Source organism: Podarcis vaucheri (genome assembly GCF_965113315.1).
Source record: "Podarcis vaucheri genome assembly, chromosome: 4".
NCBI lineage: Eukaryota > Metazoa > Chordata > Lepidosauria > Squamata > Lacertidae > Podarcis > Podarcis vaucheri.
In genome coordinates, this window is record NC_138762.1 from 104177919 (window position 1) to 104204636 (window position 26718).

Below are 26718 nucleotides of genomic sequence, written 5' to 3' on the forward strand. Positions count from 1 at the left end.
GACACAGTCATCTAGTCATCTAGCCCAGCCCTCTGCAATGCAGGAATCGTTCCCACAGCTTAAACCACCAACCTTCTGGTTAACAGACAGGTGCTCTGATCCTGAACTGCCCTGACATCTTCAGATGAAGGGAGATATACAAATTAAATAAATGCAGGTTCTCCTCCCATTTTATTTTTATCCACATTCCTCAGCAGTTCCTTAGTAAGCAGCTGCTTGCAGCGGTTCTCAACCTGTGGGTCCCTAGATATTGTTGGACTAAAGGTAAAGGTAAAGGGACCCCTGACCATTAGGTCCAGTCGTGGCCGACTCTGGGGTTGCGGCACTCATCTCGCTTTATTGGCCAAGGGAGCCGGCGTACAGCTTCCAGGTCATGTGGCCAGCATGTCTAAGCCGCTTCTGGCGAACCAGAGCAGCACACGGAAACGCCGTTTACCTTCCCGCTGGAGCGGTACCTATTTATCTACTTGCACTTTGAGGTGCTTTCGAACTGCTAGGTTGGCAGGAGCTGGGACTGAGCAACGGGAGCTCACCCCGTCGCAGGGATTCGAACCACCGACCTTCTGATCGGCAAGCCCTAGGCTCTGTGGTTTAACCCACAGCGCCACCCGCATCCCTTTGTTGTTGTTGGACTACAACTCCCATAATCCCTGACCTCCGGCCCTGCTAGCTAGGGGTGATGGAAGTTGTAGTCCAACAACATCTGGGGACCCACAGGTTGAGAAAGGCTGCTCCTAGCCGCCTTCTCTTTCTGCCAGAGGGGTTTTGGTAAATGGCTGGTTTCAAGGCCCTATGCCCCCCCTCCCCCCGCAAAGAAACTAGGAACTACTCCTAACGGTACTGGCCTACCTCGCAGGCTTGTGGGTCCCTAAAGAGCTCGGCTGCTGACAAGAGCCAGGCAGCCTCCACATGCCCTTGACTCAGCCGCGCAGCAAAGAGATACAGAGAAGGGGGAACAGGGGGAGAACTTCGCCCGCGCGGCTCCTCCACAACACACCCCCCCCGTCAGCCGACGGACCGCGCATGCGCTCCTCTGGCGGGGCCCTCGCGCCGCCGAGGGAGGCGGCCCTGCTGCCATGGTAACGGGAGCGACGCTCCTCGGCCCCAGACGCTCCTTTCTCCCGCCGTTTCGCGCGGCATGACGGGAGTGGCGGTTGCAACGTAGAGATAGAAAAGTAAAGAGGCGGAACCCTGTGGGCGGAGCTGAAAGACGCCATAGAAGGGGTGACGCTTATATTTTCACGCCATGCGCCTGACGTCACAGAACCAACCCGTTCAATTTTTATTTTATTTTATTGTTAAAAACCGGATTGGGGCAAGCGCAGCGTCGCCCCTTCCCGTGGCGAACGCGCGCAGCACTTCTAACCGGAAAAAAAAATTAGACCCGTAAGAGCGGCGGCGAACTAGAGAAAGGATTTGCCTAGAGCGGCTCACTCGCTCGCTACGGTGGCCGGCGGCGGCTGCTGCTGGGCGGAAGCGTGCTCGCGCGTCGCCGGATGCGAGGGCTGCGCGGTGCATTGTGGGAGCAGTGCCGAGCCCGGCGGTTCCCTCACGGTTCCCTCGGCTGGACGAGATGCTGACCTCGCGCACGTTCCTCAAGCGCACGCGGGCCGGCGCCGTCCTGAAGGTGGTGCGCGAGCACTACCTGCGCGACGACATCTCGTGCGGGGCGGCCGCCTGCGCGCTCTGCGGCGGAGGAGCGGAGGAGGCCGGCGGCGACCAGCGGCCCCTGGAAGCTCAGCCATGCGGGGCCGCCAGCAGCCTCTGCCCGGAGCCGCACTACCTGCTTCTCGACACCAACGTGCTGCTGCACCAGGTAATGGGCTTCTCAGGCAGGCGCGGGTCCCCAGCTGTTGCCGGACTACAACTCCCAGTGTTGTGAGCCAGAAAATAGCTTGTCTCCTGAGTTAAGCCAATAAAACTCAGAAACAGGAGGAGTTAGGAGTGCACCGTTGTTTATTGCAAAGCAATGGGTTACAGTCGGATCCTTCCTGCCCGGTGGTCCAGGCTTCTTGTTGTTTTGTCGTGTCCGACTCTTCGTGACCCCATGGACCAGAGCACGCCAGGCACTCCTGTCTTCCACTTTCTCCCGCAGTTTGGTCAAACAAATGCTGGTAGCTTCCCCTTCTCCTTGTGCCCTCCCAGCATCAGGGTCTTTTCCAGGGAGTCTTCTCTTCTCATGAGGTGGCCAAAGTATTGGAGCCTCAACTTCATGATCTGCCCTTCCAGTGAGCACTCAGGGCTGATTTCCTTCAGAATGGAGAGGTTTGATCTTCTTGCAGTCCATGGGACTCTCAAGAGTCTCCTCCAACACCAGAATTCAAAAGCATCAATTATTTGGCGATCAGCCTTCTTTATGGTCCAGCTCTCACTTCCATACATCACTACTGAGAAAACCATAGCTTTAACTATACAGACCTTTGTTGGCAAGGTGATGTCTGATAAAATTTCAAACAAAGCATTTCAATTTTCTCCTAATCATATACATCATTACCTCATTTCGTGTATAATACACATGTGCAATAAGCACTGGCAATTTCTGCTGAATAAGTTCTGATTCCCACCGTCTTCTGTTACATTGTTTTAGTATGCATGTTGGGAACCTGTGTTACTACTACTACTACTAATACCTTTATTGTCAATGTACAACCTGTGCACAATGAAATTAACCAAATGGTGTAGCCGTTTGCACCATGTAGCAACTTATGTTCTAGCTTTGAGCTGTATCTTTGTGATTAACATCTTGGCTGTATTTCTTCCCCAATTGGGTGGGGGGGGGAAGGCAACTTTCAAAACCATCAGTTTCATAAAGTAACAGGCTACCATATCTTCTCTATTAGAAGCACACTCAAGGATTTACAGGGGTACACATTATCACATTTATTGTGGCCCTTTGAGCCACTGTCACACCATCGTCTCTTGCTGGCTGGGGTCAGGGGTGATGAGAGTTGTAGTACACCAACAGCTGGGGGCGGGGATCTCATCAAGGGTGGGATGTGCTGCCCTTGGCCGAGCCGGCTGAACATGTGAGGCGGGATGAAGCAGTTGTCTCGCATGGTGGAAGCTTATGGGGAGGGGACACCGTGAGCACCGTACTCAGCCTCATCCCACAGGAAAGCGGTGGTGGCTCCTGACCAGCATTCGAAAATCACCAGCCTCATTCTGCATCCTGACTCTCGGCCCCCTTGCGACTGAGTGAAGGTGCCAGGATGGCTCCTGATGTGTCCACCATGTGGAGGTGCATGTCTCCCTGGGGATCCTCGGATCTGGACTGTTTCCACACACTAGTGAATTCTAGCTGTCATATTTTATCTGCATGACCGAAAGAAATTTCAGGTACCGTAAAGTTACATTGAAAAAACAGGACTTCCAAGCCAAAAAATGGCAACTACGCATTCTGTTTTGTAATCTTGGTAAGGAGCGATTTGGCTCCTAGCTTATATACCTGAGTTTCTAAAACTGCTTCTGGCGACATCTTGGCCGGGCCCGCCATCCTTTTATGGGTTCTGCCATGCAGCTCAGGTAAAGGGAGGGTGAGCAGCGGCTTTCCAATTCATTTCAGCCAGTGAAACAGTACAGGCTACCTTTGCTGCCCTGGATGATTTTAACAGGTCTTCTCTTGAGCAGAAGTTATTTGGATGCAAACCCATTCTTACCTCTTGATACAAAAGGACAAGGGCAAGACCTGGGCTGAGTGGCCCATTAGTGTGACCTTGAGTTTACATTTGTGTCCTTTGTGTTTTAAAGAAGTTCTTCTTCCAAATGGCTGCAATCATGAAATATCTGTTGGTGGTTGCTAAATATTATGAGAATTTACTCACATGGTTTGTTTTCTTTCCAGATTGATATACTAGAAGATCCTGTTATTAGAAATGTGATCATCCCTCAGACGGTCTTGCAGGAAGTAAGAAGGCGGAGCGCTCCAGTATACAAACGGATAAGAGATGTGTTAGCAAATACTGAAAAACATTTCTATTCCTTCACTAACGAGCATCATAAGTAAGCACGAGAAGTAGTAAGCTATGCCCTTCTTCACTGCTTTATTCATTACTAACAGATACATTCAATATATACAAATAGTCTGTTAGGTGCTGTTTAGTTTCAGGTTGTATTTTTATGAAATTGATTGTTTTTGTACTTGGAAAATGTAAAAATATAACTCTCATAGCAAGCTCTATCAAGATGAGTACTGTTAGGATCCAGAGGATCTCCAGCGGAACTGGGAGGTCGCTCGCACAGCTGGGCTATGCTGACTAACTCTCTCATCCTTGGCTCAGCTGGAGAAATGCTGGAGAGTCTCCTCCATCCTGGCTGAGCCAAGATTGGCAAATGTTAAAGTGACATAAGTCCTGAAACAGGGTGCAATGGGTGTGGGATCAGAGAGTGCAGGCGGGGACTTAGGCTGGATCAGCCACGTGGCCTGGCAACCCATTGTTAGTTAAGCTGGCAAAAAGGGTGCTGTAACTGAAACCCTATTTTAAAGGTTTGTTTTCCTTCCGCCAGTGTTAAGCTGGCTGAGCCAGCAGTAGCCCTGCTCCTAAATAGAGTTTGGACCTGGTGCTTGCTTGCTTTATGCGAGCTTAATGTGTATATGATTGTTTCCTAAATAGTATAGAAATGCTTTAAAATAAATAGCTAAATTTGGATGAAGTTGCTGAAAACAGCACAGTGCATGATGGGATTGTGTGTGTGCTGCCTTTGCATTATTAACCCACCTCACCCCTAGCCATATATATACATTTAATTAATAATAATAATAACTAGCATATCTGCATACCACCTTGTTTGGAGGACTGTTTTACAGATTCCATTTCAACTGGAATTTTGGTTGGAGATATGTGTGTGTGTGTGTGTATATATATATATGTTTATATGTATTTGCTTTCGTAGATTTTCACGGGTACAGGAATGCAGGTTTTGGTGTCTTCGGGTGTCTTCCCGTGTAAGAGTCGGGGTGTCTGTGCGACGTTTCGACGAGGTCTCACTCGTCATCTTCAGGCTGGTGCTTTCGTCTTCTTGTTACTGGAACAGAGCAGAGTCTGGTGTTTGAGTTCCTATAAATACTGTTGAGGGGTGTGGTGTATAGCCTCCAACGTTCTGGGCAGAGAGGAAGTTCCTAGATTAGTGTGCCTTTTCTTCTTTTGTTCCTTAATTACTTGAGGGATATCTTGGGTGATTTCATGAGTGATATTCTGAATACCACTGGGTGGGTCATTAAGTGTAGATTAGTTGCTAAAGCTTTCATGTCTTGACCTCTTGAGCTTGTGAAGAGTTTTTCTGAGAAGATGGCTGTGCTGCATTTAGTTGTGCTAAAACCGACACCACAAAAACCGACACCAGAACCAGAGGCACACAGAACGCCGTCACCAATCAACCACACCAGACCCAAACCCAGACCCTCTCCACAGACATATTACAGACTCCATCCAGTAGCCAAACTATAGTGGCACCTCCGGATGCTGCACCCCCCTGCAATCCCTACACAGATCTGGCTGGCACAAGGCACAAAACCACAGCTCGCCCCTATACACGAAGCCAAGCCAGAGCACAACTAAATGCAGCACAGCCATCTTCTCAGAAAAACTCTTCACAAGCTCAAGAGGTCAAGACACGAAAGCTTTAGCAACTAATCTACACTTAATGACCCACCCAGTGGTATTCAGAATATCACTCATGAAATCACCCAAGATATCCCTCAAGTAATTAAGGAACAAAAGAAGAAAAGGCACACTAATCTAGGAACTTCCTCTCTGCCCAGAACGTTGGAGGCTATACACCACACCCCTCAACAGTATTTATAGGAACTCAAACACCAGACTCTGCTCTGTTCCAGTAACAAGAAGCCGAAAGCACCAGCCTGAAGATGACGAGTGAGACCTCGTCGAAACGTCGTACAGACACCCCGACTCTTACACGGGAAGACACCCGAAGACACCAAAACCTGCGTTTATATGTATGTATATATATATGGACCTCTTGCACAAAGGCTTCCTATATATTGCAGGCTCAGATATATAGTTAGCCCTACATTGCACCGAGGGCCTGTGGGTGCCAGAGGGTTTTGTGTGGTTTATACTGTAAATGGATAATTTTTAAATGAATAACTGGATTGTTGGTTTGCTTTTTGGTCTCCAGAGAAACATACATAGAACAAGAACAAGGAGAAAATGCTAATGACCGTAATGACAGAGCCATCAGAATAGCAGTGAAATGGTATAATGAGCATCTGAAGGGATTGCAGGATGAAGATAGGATAAGAGTTATCTTGCTCACCAATGACAGAAAAAATAAAGAGAAAGCTGTGGAAGAGGGAATTACTGCTTATACATGTAAGTCCAGGCATTGATGAAAAGCCATATAGTTCTGCTATAAGAAAAGGAGCCTTGTGGTAAAATGTGCTGGTTGAAAACCTAGAATGGACTTATTCTGGAGGAAAGATGTCAGAAAACAGATTTCTCCTGGACTGTGCTCCAGCACACGAGATCAGTGGGCTTGGGAGTACTTCATTATTCATAGCCTGGCAGATTTTTTTCAGCCTGCCCATAGGTAGTTCTGCTTCTGTGAGTTTCTCAGCAAGTGATTTCCTCTGCAAAATGCACTCCTATATTGCCCTGTCATCTGCACGTCTCATCTCAGAAAGGCAGAATGAGACGCCTGCAACCACCTTGCTCAGTGTGTCCTCCCAGCACTGGTTGAAGGGAGCTGGGGAGACCCGGTGGGGTTGTTGCTGGATAAAAATTATGGGGGAAAGTGTTCCTTGTTATTAATGGAATGTTTGATACAGTAGTGGGGCAGTATTTAATTTCCAAAAAGAAGGAATGTGCAGGATTTTTGGTAAAACAGTTGTGGTTGGGGCAGAACAGATTCTACTTAGTGGAAAGATTATTTGCATGCCTAGGAGCATGTATACCATATTCCATTCAGTTAGTAGAAATAATTCTTGCTATCAAGCCCAGACATAATTTGTGGAGCCCACATGTCAGTCTCACCATCGAAACCGAAGATTTGCTGCTGTAGAAAACAATATTTTGCACCAGTTTAATATTTAATAGCTTTGTAAATTAGTATTGCTTGTCCTATGATTTTTGTTGCATAAATGTATTTTTATTTTATTGGTAGGTGAAGAATACATAAAGAGCTTGATAGCCAATCCTGAACTTGTGGATCGACTTGCTTGCATAAATGATGAAGCGGTATGTTTCACCCTTCTGAGTAGATGTCTCTGGAACAAGAAAGATTTCTAGTATAACTTTAGTGTTGTAGAAAATATATCATTGAGTCTTGTGGAAATGTTTTCTTCTCAAGTTTATTCAAGAAATGCTGAATAGAATGTGGGACTCCATCATTCTTTGCGCTGTTCAGCAGTGGTCTCCATTTTTCTTTGGTGTTCCTGTGATGTGGCAAGAAGCAGAAGAGAGGATTGGAAAGATTGCAAACTAAGGATAGATTGGCAAAGAACCACTTCCAAACTCATGGCAACAACAAAACTATAGTTGCACCATAAGTATCACCACCAGTCTTGCTCATGAAGATCTAGACCTAAAATCATCAGCTTAGGTGGATCACTCATATTTGGTATTTGAGGGGGCTGAGAAGGACATCTTCGCTCTATGGAAACAAGTTGAGGGTTAGGGACCTGGTGAAACATCCAGCTGGTTCAGATGTAGTGTTAGGTGCACAAGTTGTGACAAGCCTTTGGCTCACGTACTCTCCTGTCCTTTCACATGTAAGAGGAAGAGATTGAAAACTTCCACTTTCACTTTTAAAATAAAATTCTCCTTTATGCCTGACATCAGGGAATATTTAGCTCTGGATGTTTAGCTCCGTGAAATCAAACCATTTTTTATTATTGTTTTATGGAGAAGTTCAGTGGTTTAAAAACCTGAAGAAGATGCTTCTTGTAACCTACTCTTGGTGCATGGAGTAACACTAAGCCATGGTTTAGATTATGTCCAAACCAGCCTACTGACTCTAACTGCTTCTTGTATCTGCATCTGGCTCTTACAGAACGAAATAGAAAATGGAAGGATCATTTTCTCTGAGCATCTTCCACTCAGCAAACTGCAGCAGGGTATCAAGTCTGGTCTTTACCTTCAAGGAACCTTCAGAGCTAACAGAGATAATTACCTTGAAGCTACAGTTTGGGTTCACGGTGATGGGGATGAGAGAGAGGTTTGTTTGATGCACGATTGCCTGTGAAATCCTTCACCGGGAAAAGGTGCAATTGTTTTATATATGAATACTCTTTTGATTTTTTGCATAATTGAAATGAAGGTGGGTTGATAGGGTGAGGTAAGGGATCATTTTTAAACTCTTGTGAATTTACCTGTCGGCTGCAATTCGAGAACTGTCTACTAGACACTGATTCCCACTAAAATCAGCAGGGCTTCAGAATAAGCGCATTCAGGCTCATACTGAAATGCTACATCAAAACTGTTTTAAGTTTTATAGTTAAGTGTTGCATCTGCATAGCGAAGAATGTTGTAAAAACAGATTTCCCACTTCTGGTTTGCAAGGCAATCAGCGGGTCGTACCGACATTTTTCTATTGAAGCTCAACCATGGCTTCACTGTACATTTGGGATCTTAATCCTAATTGAGCTTTGTTCACTTAATTCTGGTTAATTTTCACATTTGCACTAGGCCACTGAAGAAAGCTAGGAGATGTAACTCTGACTGTAGTGGCCAGTCTGCAATTAGCAATGGGTCAATGCACATTTCCCTCTCCAGGCCTTTTCTGGAACCTATCCAGCCCCTCTCTTGGGAGACAATACTCCCAAAGCACATGGATAACCAAGTTTACAGCTGGGAATCCCTCTACTATTTTTATGGGATAATACGTGATTTCATAAGGCGACTATTATCCTTAAAACGGATTGTTTGCTTGATGCTTACAGGTATTAATACAAGGGCTTAGAAATTTAAATCGCGCAGTGCATGAAGACATCGTAGCTGTGGAGCTGTTATCAAAAGATGCCTGGGTTGCACCATCCTCTGTGGTCTTGCTTGATGAGGCGGGTCAGGATGAAGAGGATGATGTGGAAAAAGAAGAACAGAAGGAAAACAGTGTATGACATGAACATGCCAGGTTTCTCTATTCTTCCGCACTTGGCTCTTCTTCTTATTGTAATGAAGTCTGACTGTTTTCATCAGTGTGTACATCTTAATTGATTTGGCAGTCAGTTATTTGGATGCATGTGTCCTGTGACTCCATGCATGCATTGAAAAAAAAAGGTGCAAAAGTTAGCATTCTCAGAATTCCATCTTAAATTTTCAAAAGCAGCATTCCAGCTAGAAAAATTAGGGCTGCCATACGTCCGGGAATCAAACTGTTAAAATGTCGTCCAGGCGGATTTTCTCTGAATTGGCAAATGTAGGGTTGCGATATTCCCAAAAGTGAAAATCAGCCAAAGTTGTTCACCTTTCCCCCCCACCGACTTTTGGGAATATGGCAACCCTAGAAGAATGGTCTTGAAAACATGGGCAATGCTTGATGGAATCTTCAAATTTATCTGGAGCTTCAGAAGATTTTTCTGAGGCCAAGGGGTAGGGCTTCTGCATACACAGTGGGGTAGTGATAACTTTTGAAGTGCCCCCCTTCATGGTGCCCCCCCATAGCCACATCTCCATGGAGTGTCCAAAAATGACATGCCAACATACAAAAACAAAATAAGGTGTATGCTTGCACACACACACAACTCTCTATTCCTCGACCAGAAGCTATTTTCTTCCTTGATTCAAACTCAGAGCAAGAAATAAAAGTGATCCATACAAGAGCATGTCTGGAAACTGAACATACAGATTGAATGGGAGAATGAACCTGCTCTGAAAAAAAGTCTTTAAGAGTTGCCCTTCCCTGAGTTTACCCTTCTCTTACACACAGGGTAATTCATACAACTCCCTAGGACTGGCAGGTGCTGAGTTAATGAGAAAAAATGAGAGTACTTTTGGATATTTTATTTATTTCCATGCTTTTTTAGTTGCAGAATATAGTTTTTCATGGTATAGATTTTGGTCTAGAATAGTCCAGAATGTTATTTTCTTCTTCTGCTCCTAGTCTTGGAAAGGCAGAAGGAGCTCCATGAGCTGTAAAAACTCATGCGGAATCTTAAACTTCTTTTGATGTTTTAAATTTCCATCCACACACTTTCAAGGGATCTCTGTGGCTATAAATGCTAGAAACTTGCCTTTTATTTTATTGTAATTTGTTTTCCTGATTGAAACGCAAGTTATCAGAATACTTAATAAGTAAACAAAACAAAATCCTGTGCTTGTATAGAATTACACAAGCCAGCCGGGCTTGTGAATGAATCGTTACAGTATTCTATTCAGAATGCTTTAAGGGAAGTTTATGTCAAAAGAGTAGTTCAAATGATGTCATAATATGGGGTGTGACCTGGAACATTCTTACCACTAAAGCATGCTAGGTTGGGGAACCTGGTTGTTTATATAATTGCAGTTTATATTTATTATATATGTTTTTAAACGTAGCTGAAGACCTCTGGGAACAAGAGTATGCTGCGCCCGACCGGCAGAGTTGTGGGCATCATAAAAAGAAACTGGAGGCCTTTTTGTGGCATGCTCTCTAAGTCCCAAATAAAAGAGGTAAGAGCAACGGTTGCGGAATACTTTTTTCACTACCTGAATTCCCTAATTTCAATAAAAGCCATTCCCCCTGCTTCCTAACAGGCAAGGCGACATTTATTTACACCAGCTGATCGCAGAATCCCTCGAATCCGAATAGAAACAAGACAGGCTTCAACGCTTGAAGGGCAAAGAATTATCGTTGCTATTGATGGCTGGCCTAGGACTTCGAGATATCCTAATGTAAGTCTGAAAGGAAACTAACTGCCTCTGAAGATTTAACCAATCAACCTGATAACCAAAGTGTTACAAAAGGAAGACACAAGAGGTTAACTTGAACTACTTTTGTTGTATATACTGGTAGGCAGTGTGTGGCCAGAAAGGCATTTACCATAACTTATCATCCTGTTTACAAAATTATTTAAGCCTTGTGACTGTGGTCACCAGGTCTGTGATAGAACCTGTTTTTGCTCATATCCTGATTCAGAAACACAGAAGCTGATCTACTTAAATAAGTGCTCGATCCGATGTATGCCTACTTGGAAACACCGTATTTTTCGCTCTATAAGACGCACCAGACCACAAGACGCACCTAGTTTTTGGAGGAGGAAAACAAGAAAAAAAATATTCTGAATCTCAGAAGCCAGAACAGCAAGAGGGATCGCTGCGCAGTGAAAGCAAGCAATCCCTCTTGCTGTTCTGGCTTCTGGGATAGCTGCGCATTCACTCCATAAGACGCACACACACTTCCCCTTACTTTTTAGGAGGGAAAAAGTGAGACTTATAGAGCAAAAAATACGGTAATTCTTACTGAATGTAGTGAGAATTTCACGTGCCAAGTACGTTGCACATCAGATTGCTACCTACAATAATATTTATTTTTAATAGTCTTTAATATTAATATTTTTTCCAAAACGGCATTGTTTCATAATATTAATGAAGGCCTGTATTGGTTTAGGGGCATTTTGTAAAGAATTTAGGAGCAGCTGGAGATAAAGAGACTGAGACTGAAGTCCTGTTGCTTGAACATGATGTTCCCCACCAAGCTTTCTCCCAAGCGGTTCTTAGCTTCCTGCCCAAGATGCCCTGGAGCATTACTGACCAGGTACAGTAAGCACTGATAATGTTCAGAAGTACTAATTGCATAGGTTTGCAATGCAATTTGTGCTGCAGCGGGAACAATGATTAATAATGGAAATAGAAAAGTGATTATTCAGATTCACTTCCATAATAATGAGGGATTTAAAACTCTTGGTTTTTTTAAAAACCTCCTGCCTCCAAACATTGATTCTACTCATTGCACTTTAATTGTCTCAAGCTGACAGAAATTAGCCGCTAAGTTTCTCTGAGGTGATTGAAACCTCATCAAAGTCAGTTTCAGACTGTTTCTTCTATGAAATTAGCATGAACTGTATTTCTGCAGAGTATCCTTAACGATGGATATCAACTGTCCATATCTTTCCCACAAATTTATTGCATAACAGTTGTCATTTCAGGAGGTAATTCTCCCTTTTAAAACAGTGGAAGATTAACAGTTTAAAGAATCTTCCAAGTAGCATTGGATTGCATTCTACCTTTCTGATTCAATATTACATCAGTTTTATTAGAACTTGTATTTATTTGTGATCTGCATAGTAAGATGGCATATTTCCTGCTCTCTCTTGCATTGATTGGCCTTTCATCTTCAGGTGTTCTTTTTTTATTAAGTGTGCTCTTCTCTTTCTAGTCACATCCTGTATACCTTCTTGCTTAAGTGACCAGTTTATGCTTCTGAAAAACTGGTGGTGGCTTATGTATGCCAAAATAAGTTCATGGTCTTTTGTGCTGCAAGCTTCCATGCTGTTTTTGCTGCATCACAAAAGGTTTGCTGCATCATTCCAAGGTTACTCGTCTTAATTACCAGGTTTTATAATTAAGCAGTTTCTTCAGTATGGTGAACTTTTTTTTCATAATTATTATAAGAGCCTGTGGTAGTTTATAAAATGTTTGTTGGAAAACAAAATTTCAGGATATGAAGTTGAGAGAGGACTTGAGGCATTTGTGTGTATGCAGCGTGGATCCCCCTGGCTGTACTGATATTGACGACGCATTGCACTGTAGAAAGCTGGAAAATGGAAATCTAGAAGTAAGTCAAATGTCAGGTGAAGGCTGACATGCATTTTTGCCTGTACAGTGGTGCCTCGCAAGACGAAAAGAACCCGTTCTGTGATTCTCTTCGTCTAGCGGTTTTTTTCGTCTTGCGAAGCAAGCCCATTGAAGGATTAGCGCTATTAGCGGCTTTTAGTGGCTTATCTGCTGATCGGATCAGTAGATAAGCGGCTTAGCGCTATTAGCGCTATTAGCGGCTTAGAAAAAGGGGGGGGGGAGAAAAAAACCACCAGCAGGAACTCGCAAGACATTGTCGTCTTGCAAAGCAAGCCCATAGGAGATTCGTTTTGCGAAGCACCTCCAAAACGGAAAACTCTTTCGTCTACCGAGTTTTCCGTCTTGCGAGGCATTCGTCTTGTGGGGCACCACTGTATATCTAAGTCATCCTTTAGGTCTTGACCATTTTGTTTTCTGCCTGTGAGGGTAGGAGAATAAAAGAACCCAAAGCAAGAGGAAAAGGCTTATTGCTCTATAAAGCAGTTACACAAACAGTTTCTTCCATTATAAATCTATTTATTATGCTCAGGTTTGTGGATTGCATTTAGATATACTTTCATTCTGTTCTATGAACTATTGAACACTCTTCAGCTGCAGTACTACAGCCAGTTACACACATAGTGTATTTGAAGGCAGGCTTGTGTGAATAAATGTAGGAGTGCTGCTGTGGCTTAATATATACTCACTGTGCTTGTGCCCAGGGTGTTTCAGTTCCTGGTTTTCTAGTTCCACACTTAAACTCTGAAGTTCTATGCACAATTGAAGTCAACTTACTTCTGAGTAGATGATGCATAGGCTTATACTGTTTGATTTATAGGGGCATGGGTGGCACTGTGGTCTAAACCACTGAGCCTCTTGGGCTTGCCGATCAGAAGGTCGGCGATTCGAATCCCCGTGATAGGGTGAGCTCCCTTTGCTCTGTCTCAGCTCCTGCCAACCTAGCAGTTCAAAAGCACACCAGTGCAAGTAGATAAATAGGTACCACTGCAGCAGGAAGGTAAACGGTGTTTCCATGCAGTCTGGCTTCCATCATGGTGTTCCATTGTGCCAAAGTGGTTTAGTCATGCTGGCCACATGACCCAGAAAGCTGTCTGTGAATAAACGCCACGTCCCTCGGCCTGAAGTGAGATGAGCGCCACACCCTATAGTCGCCTTTGACTGGACTTAACCATCCAGGGGTCCTTTACCTTTTCCATTTTTACTGTTTGAGTTCTTCTGAAGCATGTCCCGCTGCACTGTTATTGACAAGTTTAGCAACAAAACATCTCTCTAATGACTTCAAGAAACATGGAAAGTTAAAAGTAAAGGGTTACATAGTACGCAGCAGAGCTGTTTATGTTTTTGATTGATGGCTTGAGGTAGTGAGAAGTTTCATAAAATGCTGACTTTTGAAAATTCTGAATAACCTCTTTATTTACTAGGTTGGTGTACACATAGCAGATGTCAGCCATTTTATTCGTCCGGGAAATGCCCTGGACCAGGAATCTGCAAAAAGGGGCACAACTGTGTATCTGTGTGAAAAGGTATATTTTCCTGTTTGTATTTATTTACCCTTCAGGTGGCATTTTAATTCCCGGTATTGGTTTCTTCCAGACATGAAATGCATTATATTTCTGAAGCTAACCAATCATACTATTGAATAACAGTTTCCCAGTAAAAGAATTAACCAAAAATTAGCAGTTGCTGGGATCCCAAGGGTAGAGAACTGATCAAACCACAACCTTGGTTGAGTCAAAATTGCGTGAAAAGCATTGTCTATTGTACTTTCATCACGATAAGACTTTCCTTTTGACTGGATTTTAACCTGACATTGGGTGACCCTTTTTGCCTACAGAAGCTCATTTCAAAGGGCTATTTTTAAAGGCTTCGACATCATTCAGAAGCACAGGGCGAGAGAGGGCTTTTTTGAGAGGATCTTCCAATGGCTTCATAACCTCCTCTTGTTCTCTCTTGCCCTGCACTTTGAAAGGGGCTTTGAAGGAACCATATCCAGGGCTTGGTTGAAAAATAGGAAATGTAATGTGAGAAAGCTAGTGTTTGATTAACAACATATCCTTGATCAAATTAACAACATGAGTACAGTTCTATAGATGTACACTATGTCAATATATATGATTCTTTTTGGTCATAAATAACCATAGTCATCTTTTTGTGTCTTTTTGCAGAGGATTGATATGGTTCCAGAGCTGCTCAGTTCAAACTTGTGTTCGTTGAGATCCAATGTTGACAGGTGGATACAGTTTTTAGATATTTAAGAATAACTTCTCTTCTGTAAACAGAAAACAATTCTGTTTACAGAACGGGTCTTTCCACATCTCTGTTCTCACTATGATGTACCGCACTCTCCAAGGATCCATTTCACAAGGGTTGTGGGATCCTCCTGAACAGGACGTCATGGGGAGCCAGGGTTGGGGGGGGGGCTGCAGCAAGAAGGGGGTGGGGGGGTGGAGTATTCCATGGAAACTGCAGAGAAGGGAGCAGGGTTCCCTGAGCAGAAGTGTCATCTTCTCAGGCAAGAACACCCTAGGATCAAAGACAGCTGCAAGTAAATTTTCCTGTCTCATCAGCAACGTCTTACTCCTTTCCTAGGCTTGCATTTTCCTGTATATGGGAAATGAATCACAATGCTGAAATCTTGAAAACTAGATTTACAAAAAGTGTAATTAATTCCAAGGTAAGGCTCACATTTATTTGGAACGTTTAACAACAAATGCTGAATTGTGCCATTTTGAACTCCTGCTTTATATTGGGGCATTGAATATGTTTACACATAAGACACTAAAAATGGGAGAGTTCCAAGTTTGTTTACCTGATATATATACTGTCCAGTCCAGATAATGTGAGTGGCTCAAATCACGTTGGTTGTTTCTTCAGCAATAGATCTGGACAAAGCTAAATCATACTTAGAGTAGACTTAAATGGATTTAAGTTGACTGATTTCAGTCGGTCTACTTGAGTGTGACTTAACATTGGATGTTACTTACAATCTAAACTACATTTTGCTTTGTTTGGCACCCTGAAAAATATTCTTTATTCACTTATTTGTATATTGAAATGTGTATGTTACTTTTACATCCAGAGGTGGTGAACAAAAAGGCAATGAAAATACAATTACGATTCAGTAAAGGAAATATAAATGAGCTTGATACATGCCACAAAAAGACAAGAGTAGCAGACAAGATAGAGCAAAATCAACAGCAGAGCCTGTTGTCTATGCATTCAGAGTGAGTGCTGTAAAAGCAGTGAATGTTGCCCAGTTCAAACTTTCATCAGAAATAGATTTTTGAATAATGTCACATTGAGATGGGGTTCTCTTAGGAATCATTACTGCTGCCCTTATGTTGATTGCATCTCTTTTATAATATATTTCTGTCCAAAGGCTTCCCTTACATATGCTGAGGCACAAATGAAAATAGATTCTTCCAGCCTGAATGATGACATTACTTCTAGTCTGCGTGGACTAAATAAACTAGCCAAAATTCTTAAGAAGCGTCGGATAGATAACGGGTAAGTAGTTCTTACTGCAGGTCTTCTGCACAGCTTTTCATTCATGTGGAGTCACTATGACCCAATACAGCCACTTAGCATTTGCTAGAGAAGATCTTCGTTGTCTGCCCTAAAGAAAACAACCGCAGATAAGATAGCACAGTAGTTTTCATACTGCTCTGAAATTCCACAGAGCATGTGTTTCTTATTAACATGTGTTTCTTAATAACAAGATCAGGTTTATTTGAAAGACTGGTTAGCCATGACCACCATGACACGCTGCAACTTGCAGCAGTCCCAAATATGTGTGCTTGGTGCATTTTTAAAGCCAATTTCAGATGGGCCTCAGGGTTCCCATCTCCTGCACCCCCGAGCTGTGTCATAGCCTGTTCGTTGGACCCATCCCAGTGCCAGGAACTCCTTGCATGCTGAATAAAGATTACCAATAAACAAAAGAAGTTTGGCGTGAGCGGAGGTGGGAAAGAATGCCTCCCTTCTCTGAGGGGAAAGGGACAGAGAAGGTGTTGAAGGAAATTAGAAAGTGAAGTGAAAGATTAATGATAGCAACAACAATCCTGTGTGGTATCCAGTGCTGTCATTCCACTTGCCAGCTGGCCCCTGCACACCTTCAAAATCTGCAGAGGGTTGGGGGAATCTCTGGATAAGCTTTTTGAGGAGGGCGAGGAGAGGAAGGGGACATTCCACTGACTAATACAGAGATGCTGAGACACAAAACATCCAGAACAAATGGCTGAATTTAGCATGAAGAAAAGTGAGCTCTGGGACTCCTTGCCACAAGGAGAATGTTGCAGCGAATATAGCAATTTCCAAAGATGGATTAAATATCAGTAGAAAATTGTAATTATTGCCATCATTTTCTACCAGTACCTTCAGATACTTGTGTGTATGATAGGCTCTGTAAAATATTTTACTATTCTCATATCTATTACTTTCTAGGGCTTTAACTCTCTCTTCACCTGAAGTTCGTTTCCACATGGATAGTGAAACCCACGATCCTATTGATTTACAGACAAAGGAGCTCAAGTACGTTTTATCTCCTGTTTTCACTGCAGTCCCAATTATTTGTTCACAAGTGCGCCGTAATGGAAGTATGACGTGCACAGTGCAGCTCTCCACACCAGAGACCACTTCAAAATATCAAAGCAGTCGACAGTATATGTTGCATACCGTCAAGATAAATAGCAGAATGTGGACTGCTTATGAATATATTATAGTACACTTCTGTTTAGAGCGTTCAGAAAAAAAGGTTGTTCTGTGGAAAAGTTGGGATGGTTGGAAAATTGTGAACATGGACTTAATGATAATGTTATTATTTTTGTTTACTTACAGAGAACCATTAGTGTGTGTGGCACTTTACAATATAACCAAGCAATAAATCTAAATTTTATAAGCTATAGTCTACATCTTCTAAATGTGCACATCTAATTTTGGCTACACAAGCAATGTGCTGAACAGAGCTGGTAGCTGAGCCTGTCCACTAGAACAAACATACTCCAGAGTGCATCAAAACTGACATTAGGTCACAGGGACAGGGAACAGTGTCTAAAGGGCATTTGTGTATCATGTATAAAATATACAAGAGTGAATTCTTTGTGCTTCCCCAGAACAAACATATCAAATTTTAACTATCGCTTTCCATGACAGCATCTCTTCTTATAAGTGTAATATTTCCTGTTGACAGAGAAACCAACTCCATGGTTGAAGAGTTCATGTTGCTTGCTAACATCTCTGTGGCACAAAAGATCTATGATGAATTCTCAGAGCATGCCTTGCTAAGAAAGCATCCTGCTCCACCGCCATCAAATTATGACATCCTTGTGAAGGCTGCAAAGTCTAAGGCAAGTTATCAGTGCTTGGAATTGAATGGATAAAGGATCAAGTTCTTAACCGATAGTATACCGTATTTTTTGCTCTATAAGACTCACTTTTTCCCTCCTAAAAAGTAAGGGGAAATGTGTGTGCGTCTTATGGAGCGAATGCAGGCTGTGCGGCTATCCCAGAAGCCAGAACAGCAAGAGGGATTGCTGCTTTCACTGCGCAGCCATCCCTCTTGCTGTTCTGGCTTCTGAGATTCAGAATTTTTTTTTCCTTGTTATCATCCTCCAAAAACTAGGTGCGTCTTGTGGTCTGGTGCGTCTTATAGAATAAAAAATATGGTATTTATCTTTCAGATTTTAACTGGGGTCAGAATACCTCACGTGGAGTTGTATTCAGCGTAGCGCTAAGGAAATTGTTCCATTGGCACACACATTTCTACTTTCCCTTCTGTTCCCTACCAACTGTTCTTGGGATTCTCCCGCTCCTCCAGAGCAGATCTGAGGAGGTCATGGAGAGATGGGAGGTCTTTTTTTGTGAGACTTTGCAAAAAACAACAACTTTTGTGTCCGGATTTTCACTTTTTGAAATACGGCAATTTAATTGAGTTATTTAAAGGTGGCCCACGCTGATTCACACGTGTACTAGGGCAACTTTGCAGACCCAAGACCCAACTCACATGCATTTGGGAACCCACTTAATTGTTTCACTGCATGGTGGTGCTGCTGTCTTGCAACCCTGTAAGGGGTTCTGACCCTCTTATTGAAGATCATTGTACTCTGGCTTTTCAAACCACAAAGTGTTTGTGCACTTCAATCCCAGGGCCACTCCTAAATATCCAGCCCATGGGTCAGTTCAGTCTTGACCCACCAGGCCCGTTACCCATTTGGCCCGTTAGACCAAATTTGGGGGCAAGCCATGCTAACCCACTCTACACCTGAAGTCATTCAGATAAAGGGCAGGGCTTGGCCAAAAGGGTGGGGCTTCACCAAAGCCCACTCTAGCAACTTCCAAAGCACTCAATAATTGTCTGGAGCCTTTGAAGTAATGTGCAAAACAGGTAAGAAAGATTCCCGCCCCCTCTCCACATTGGCAGCAAATCTGCTGACATAATTTGTGACATCAGGTGATTGATAGATGGGCAGCCCCGTCCACCTGTCGAATTTGGCTTGGGAGACAGATCCTGATAAAGATTAGCCCACAGAGTGGAAAACCATTCCCTGTCTGTTCTAGAATGTGGAGATAGTAAAAGGAGTTTGCTCCCTGTGTGCACAAGACAGTGCTTTGTATACTTGTGTAGGCCTCAGAGTCCTTGTCCTTTTGACATCTAAATTAAGTTCATGAGCACTTGATTTGTGTGCAACAAAAGGATATGGCTTGGCCATCTCTTATTTCCTTTACCTTGGCTTTGAACCCCTGTTGAGGGCAGCCATATTGATTCTTAAGTTTGTGAGTTGAACAGATGCTATTGCTGTTTATTTTTCATCTTGCATGTAGTCCTTTCCCTGAGGAGCTCAGGCTGTCATATGTCAGTTCCTTGGCCTGCATCAGCAAATGTGTTCAATAATGCATATTTAAACCATGGCAAAGTGTTGGGAAATATTGAAAGCGACTCCCCCCCCTTCCTTTTTCTATAGGGTTTGGACATCAAAACTGACTCAGCAAAAGCCCTGGCTGATTCTCTTGACAGTGCGGAATCACCTTCTTTTCCTTACCTGAACACTCTGTTACGTATCTTGGCTACTCGCTGCATGATGCAAGCAGTTTACTTTTGCTCTGGAATGGACACCGATTTTCATCACTATGGCTTAGCCTCTCCTATTTATACACATTTTACTTCACCCATCAGAAGGTACTCTCCATGAAATTTTGAAAGGGGAAAAAATGTGTGTGTTGCAGTCTGTTAAAAACATAGTTCGACAGTTGCCACATTCTACCAAATCACCCTAGGATAAATTACTTTCAGTGTTGCTTTCGTTAGTTCAAATACTAAAGTTTTATTACAAATCGTGCAAATGTGGCAAACTTGCCTACTGTCTTCTTGCTTTCTATGCTTTCTTTGCATACCTTGGGACTGTCTTGCAGAATTTTGAACCGTTTATGCTTTTTTATTTTTGTTGAAAAAGGATAGAATAAATTTTGGCGAGGGAATCTTGATTGATGCAAAGGCCTTAAGAGCCTTTGAGCCTCCAGGGCTTATTGAATGCTCAGTATCTCAGCTGAGGGGGAGCAGAAGGAAGGAAGAATGGAGAGGAAAGAAAGGGGGTTGTCCTACTCAATTCCCATACCCTTTAAATTTATATTGAGTACGCATTTCTACAGTACTGATAGCAGTAGGATGAAAGCATAGAGAAACGCCGTCCAGATGTCTGGACGACTGTTGTATGAAGCATCTGCAATACAAGTAGAAATACCACAAGATCTATTAAGATGAAAAGAGCTTCATTGGTTCCGTACTGCCTGTGTCATTTATACACGCACACAAACGCCTACCCCATCAGACCTCAGGAAAAGACGCATGTGACTGTCTAATTCACATTCAGCCTCCAGCCACGTAGGGCTAGATCATGCAGAAGCAGCCCCACCCCATAGCTGTAACTGCTTTCAAGGGGGACCTGTGTGAACACACAAAGGACAACCCCAGAATGTAGTTTATAAAAAGGCTAGACTTTCCTCAGCAGTCTTTTAGGAGAACAGGCCAGAAACCTTTGAAGTCCCGCTTCATATACTGAAATGACACGGCATGTTTTATCGGAGAAATAGATGTAAGCAAGTTCTTCAAATCTGAAACTGCTTTGGTATTTTTACCTTTGGATTTTAACCTTCCACAAAATACAGAAATCAAATGTGCCATGTACTTTAAACGTGCACTATCAGATTTTTGCGGTGAGGTTAAGAAAATGCTCCTCCTTGCACTAAATGGAGAGTTTTTTGGGACAAATGAATCTGGAATCACAGTCTTTAAGCAGAGGCTTGCCAACCGTATGTCAGGAGTGCTCTGATGGTGTTTCCTGCTTGGCATGGGGTTGGACTCGATGGCCCTTGTGGTCTCTTCCAACTCTATGATTCTATGGAAGTAAGATTTGAGTTGAGTGGACATATTTCACGATCTATTTCCAGGGGAAAATCATGAATAGGAAAAGGGAAAATACTCCCTCCTCTTTTCACACTTCAGTACAGTGGTACCTTGGGTTAAGTACTTAATTCGTTCTGGAGGTCCGTTCTTAACCTGAAACTGTTCTTAACCTGAAGCACCACTTTAGCTAATGGGGGCCTCCTGCTGCCGCTGCGCCGCCGGAGCACGATTTCTGTTCTTATCCTGAAGCAAAGTTCTTAACCTGAAGCACTATTTCTGGGTTAGCGGAGTGTGTAACCTGGAGCGTATGTAACCTGAAGCGTATGTAACCCGAGGTACCGCTGTATCTCTCCCCCCCCCCCATAAAGCAATATAGTACTCAGGTTTGGGATTGGCAGCAGGCCCCAAACCTGAGCATATTGCATAACAGAGGAAGATTTCAGGATAGCGAGAAAGGAAAAAGTCCTCTCCACCAGCCCTGAACAGGGTTTCTTTCCCAGGCAAGTTTAAGCCCTGAAGAGAGACACTCCTGTGAGGAGCAACTGATACTCTGCAAAGTTTTTATTTGCACACCTTTGCTTTTCCTTCATTGCTTATAGTTTACAAGTGAACTACTGCATAAGATGCGAGCTGCAAAACCTGAATGTTTAACAAGGGTTTCTGTGCACCTGAAACAAACAGCGGTTGGCTCTTGCTTCTGGTCAGTGACGAATGTTTTCTTCTTTCATTGCAGGTATGCTGATATTATAGTACATCGGCTGCTGGCTGTGGCCATAGGGGCAGACAGCACTTATCCTGACCTCACAGATAAACATAAATTGGCAGATTTGTGCAAGAATCTAAATTACAGGCATAAAATGGCTCAGTATGCACAGAGAGCTTCGGTTGCCTTCCACACTCAGGTGAATGTTTGTCTTTTTCTTCCACAAAGCATTTGGGAACAAAAGAGCGCTGGAGCACTGGCTGCTTCACCTTGATGTTGTGATTTTTAAATGGCTTTATATTGTTTGCAGTCTTGGGGGATTCTTGAGTCAAAAGATGAGTTAAAATGAACTCCACCCCACAAAGAACTATATCCTCTTCTTCCCGTTGATCATACCTGCTTAGTTTCAGCAAAGTGCCAGCAATTGGGGGATGGAAGCTCTCTCGTTGCGACAGTTTAGGCAGTGCATCATAATGAATAATATTGTGTTGTGAACAAACAGGAAACTTGGGAATTTGAAGCTGCTGTTGGTCTGATGGCTATATTTACATTGTGAATCTTTAGAACTTTGGAGAAGCATGCTTTTGAAGAATGATCCAGCCCAAGTCAAGATAACTTGTCCCCTTAATTTTGGCAGAGGAGAGAATTAAGCATGCATTTAACTCTGCCATAGATATCTGTGGAACTGAAATGGTCTTAAATTTGAATAGATTATACTTTCCATAGTGCCTGCAATATTCTATCTGTGCCCCCCCCCCGAAAACTTAAGTGTTGTGTAAAAAGACGGTTCATTTCTATTTCTTATACATATTCAAAACTGCCCAGAGTCCCCGTCTTTCTGCGCAGGACTCTGCAGTCGTGTTGGTTGTTTCAGAAGTGAGTGGAAGGACTGGTCAGTCATTTGCTAGAGAAAGAAGAGCTGCTAGGAAGTGCATACATGTGCATCCACATGCTTCCCCCCAACACGCCCATGCACATCTCAGCATATTCAGTGCCAGGAATAAAAACACCACTGGTTCATCTATTCAATATAAAATTCAAAGTATTTGTCTAAGCACTTTGGAAGGGAGTGGGATTAATTAATGACTTCATCTGGATGCTGCCTTTCACTGTAGAGGAAACATGTACCTGCTTCTTCTAGGGTTTCAGTGAAGATAATCATTTATTATCATTATTATTATTAAGTATCATTTATTTATTTATTATATTTATACAAATTAAGTAAACAAATATAAATATTTTGCCTGGCACCTAAAATGCATTATTATATTTATTATAGTTAAACATCAAAAATAGTTTCAATTTCTCCCTACCACAGTTGTTTTTCAAAAACAAAGGCGTGGTGAATGAAGAGGCGTATATCCTGTTTGTACGGAAAAACGCAATTGTCGTTCTGATTCCCAAATATGGCTTGGAAGGCACCGTCTTCTTTGAAGAAAAAGACAAGCCAAAACCAGCCCTTCTGTACAACGAGGAGGTAAGGCATCTTAGTTTTTGTATGGGATCTTTTTAGTTGGGACATCACACAAAGCCCAGCTGCCACTTATGCAAAGCATGTTCAAAGTTTTAGACTGAATGTGGCATCAAAGTTGAAGCTGATTTTGAGAAACAGAAAAATCTAGAAACGCAGTAGGATCAACTCCCCACCACTAAGAAGCATTTCAAACTTAATAAGTTTAATGTGTGTTTTTGTAAGTTTAGCATTAGTTACGTTACAAGGGAAACTGGTTTCAGGGCTGTGTGCATGCTATTTGTTAAGCTGATTGAAGAAATTTAGATAGATTACTCTGTTAGAAGTGCAAATTACTTATATTCAGCTGTTGCTTTCCTTAGGGGCTTGGTATAGTTTGCATATTTCCTGAAAGCCAAAGCTTTAAATACTTCAAATGTTATGCTTGAAATACTTTAAATGTTCTTACTATTTATTATCCTTCAGTGTATCAATTCTGTATTGAACTAGGGGGGGGGGATATGTTCTGTTCTTAGATTCCCTCTCTCACTGTGGAAGGCACACCTTTCTATACATTCGACAAGGTTATAGTGAACATCATGTTAGATGCTTCCAATATTCAGCACCAGAAAATCCGTATGGCCCTTGTGGAGCCGAAGGTAGGTTACTGGCGTAGTAGCTGAAAGCAGTGTGCTGACACGGAGAAGTCAAAGCATTGCATATTGGTTTGAAGTCGATCTGAAAGCAGATTTGAGACAGATTTGGAGGTTCCTTCTTGGATCAAAACACCTAGGAATAGGCTATCTATTACGTTTCTTAAATGGGTTGGCATGGAGGAAGTATGGCACAAGCTGCCTTTTATTATTTTGACCTGGTGGGAAGGAACTAAGTTCCCACTGGAATTAAAAGGGGGCTTAGGAAAAACACGGGTGGTGGTTCAGTGTGATTTAAATCCAGCTGCTGCAGCTTCACTCACCAGCAAAGTGCCCATCAAATTGCTGGCTCATACATAAGTAGCAAGGATTTGTATATTCGAATGGCCGCTTGAAGGTATAGGATGTGTCTGCATAGAAAAAACCACATTGCACTCCTATATAAAAAGACCTGTCGTGGGTTCTGTTTGTTGGTCACTAGAACAAGGCGGTCCAACTTTTCATACCAAGTAGGCTTCAAGAGTACTTCGACATTGAACCCGTGGGATGCACACTACCTTATCGGGCGGGCAGGGGGGCAGGCTCTGGGAAGGAGGATTCTAGGATCCTGACGGAGCCCTCATGACTCCTTCCCAAAGCCCAGTGTCTCCCCCAGCTTTGGGAAGACAGCAGAAGGGCTGGGGTGGAGTGGGGAAGCCCTTGAGGGCCACATATTGGACCACTCTGCTCTCGAGTGTGCGTGTGGTGGGGAGGAATGGGGAACCGTTGTCTAGTTTTTCTTCACTGAATTGTGAATTATCCTACAGCAACTCTCAAAGTACACCGCTGTTTAGGGTTTTAGAATATACATGTTGTGAAGCCGGGTGACAAGACTATTTCATTTTAAAAATTGATAGCATTAGGCTGGCTTTCAGCTAAACAGTACTGCAAGCACGACTACTTTTCACTGTGCCATGTAACCTCTCCACTTTGATGCCCCCTAAATCTGCTCCGGAGGCTTGGGAAAACCCCAGAACACATTTTGCAGGTGTGCAGGGCAAAGTTGTTCCATTGCACAGCTAAAAGTCCTACGCTAGCAGGGAATGGCTTGTGCTTTTCACACGAAGTAAACATTGTTAACCTTTTCCTTTTCTGTCAGGTACAAGGCATTAGTATTCCAAGCCCGGCCAAGCAACTGAGCAGCAAGAATGAACCAGAGAAAAAGAAGACAAAATTGGGGAAATAGCTTAATTTAGCCAAAAATAAATAGTTAATTTTACATCATATTGGATGTTTAAGACAAATGATATTTTATATACATTTACAAGCCACTTTTAAATAACTTTGTGTCGTTTAAACTTTTATTTTTATATGTTCCTGTTCATGTATTGTATTTAAAAGCACCACTTAAAAAACGAAGCTAAGCTTTTGGACATCTTTAGAAGCAGCAAAGTAAATAATATCTTTACAAGTTCCTGATTTAGAATTTGTTTATATGTGCTGTGGTGTTTCAGACTTTTCAAAATAGCATTTGATAAAACTGTTCATGTACAAAAAAACAATTAAAAGAGGAAGTAATGAACCATTTTTTGAACCTCAAGTGCATATAGTATTTATTTTGGAAAAACCATTTGCTGAGGGATATCCTGCTGCAGGAAGGTGTGAAATGTACATCACTTGTCCACATTTTAAATACTGCCTCTGAATTACATACCTTGGTATTTCCTGTAAGTTGGGAAAATGTAGAGGTCTCTTCAGAATTGATTTAAGCTTCTAGCAGTGATTAGGGGAGCTGCCCTATTATCACAGAGGGATGGTTCAGGAAGCAGTGCACATTGCTTTCATTTGCTAAGGCAGAACTCATAAAGAGGACTGGAGATGGTAAAACTTGTATCCGGCTTGCACAGCCTATAGCTAGGTGGCTCCCTTCATAAATGTAGCAGTTAAACAGAAATTTCCTGCACATAGAAGCGAGTGTGTTATGTAGAAGGCTGTGCCACAAGAGAAAAAATCTGGAAGGCATTTGCCAGTGACAGATACTTATCAAATTCTGCTAAAAGTGTTTAAAGTGTGGTTGTAAAAGACAAAACAGTAAATGGAAGGAACCTAATTTAGAACTAGGAAATGAAACCTTAGATCAAGCATGTTAGAGAACGATTTAAAAAGAATATGTAAAATTGGGGCATTGGTCTGAGAAGGAATAGAAATAAAAATTACTGAATATGAGAATTTAATGTTGGATGTCAGTAGAGCACTTACTGCTGAGATTCTAATCCATTCAAGTGTACAGTGGTACCTCGAGTTACATACGCTTCAGGTTACAGACTCCGCTAATCCAGAAATAGTGCTTCAGGTTAAGAACTTTGCTTCAGGATGAGAACAGAAATCGTGCTCCGGCGGCGCGGCAGCAGCTGGAGGCCCCATTAGCTAAAGTGGTGCTTTAGGTTAAGAACAGTTTCAGATTAAGTACGGACCCCTGGAACGAATTAAGTACTTAACCCGAGGTACCACTGTACATCTTTATCAGACAACAAGGCCATGAGCTGGTAAAGTTCTTTTAAAAGCAAAATTTGTTGTCTACATTCAGAGTTCTGCACTAGGTTCAGTTAAATGTTTGTCCCTATCTCCATCTTGTGTCTCTGCAAAATTGAAAAAAAATAAATGGAGGCCACAGGTGGCTCTTGCCTTGCGTTTATCTTAAAAATTCCTTCTGTGAATTCTGACACATTTGAATAAGCAATTGTTGCCAAAGCTGCTCAGGAATACATTAAGTTAGAGGTTGCCCTCTCCTCCCTGCTCCACTCCAA

At 42.8% G+C, this 26718-nt stretch overlaps 1 protein-coding gene across 1 annotated transcript; it reads left to right on the forward strand.

Moving 5' to 3' along the window:
• Positions 1-1573: 1573 nt before the first annotated feature.
• On the forward strand, positions 1574-26589 carry DIS3 (DIS3 homolog, exosome endoribonuclease and 3'-5' exoribonuclease; the record flags this gene model as incomplete). Its single annotated transcript, XM_082221405.1, has 21 exons — positions 1574-1816; positions 3842-3999; positions 6136-6329; positions 7120-7193; positions 8008-8172; positions 8897-9067; positions 10491-10604; positions 10689-10826; positions 11542-11688; positions 12592-12708; positions 14150-14251; positions 14894-14958; positions 15318-15402; positions 16108-16235; positions 17172-17258; positions 17917-18073; positions 19688-19902; positions 21860-22028; positions 23148-23306; positions 23816-23938; positions 25071-26589. 21 exons carry the CDS (start codon positions 1574-1576, stop codon positions 25155-25157), a joined length of 2898 nt encoding a protein of 965 aa, XP_082077531.1. The 3' UTR covers positions 25158-26589.
• Positions 26590-26718: the final 129 nt, after the last annotated feature.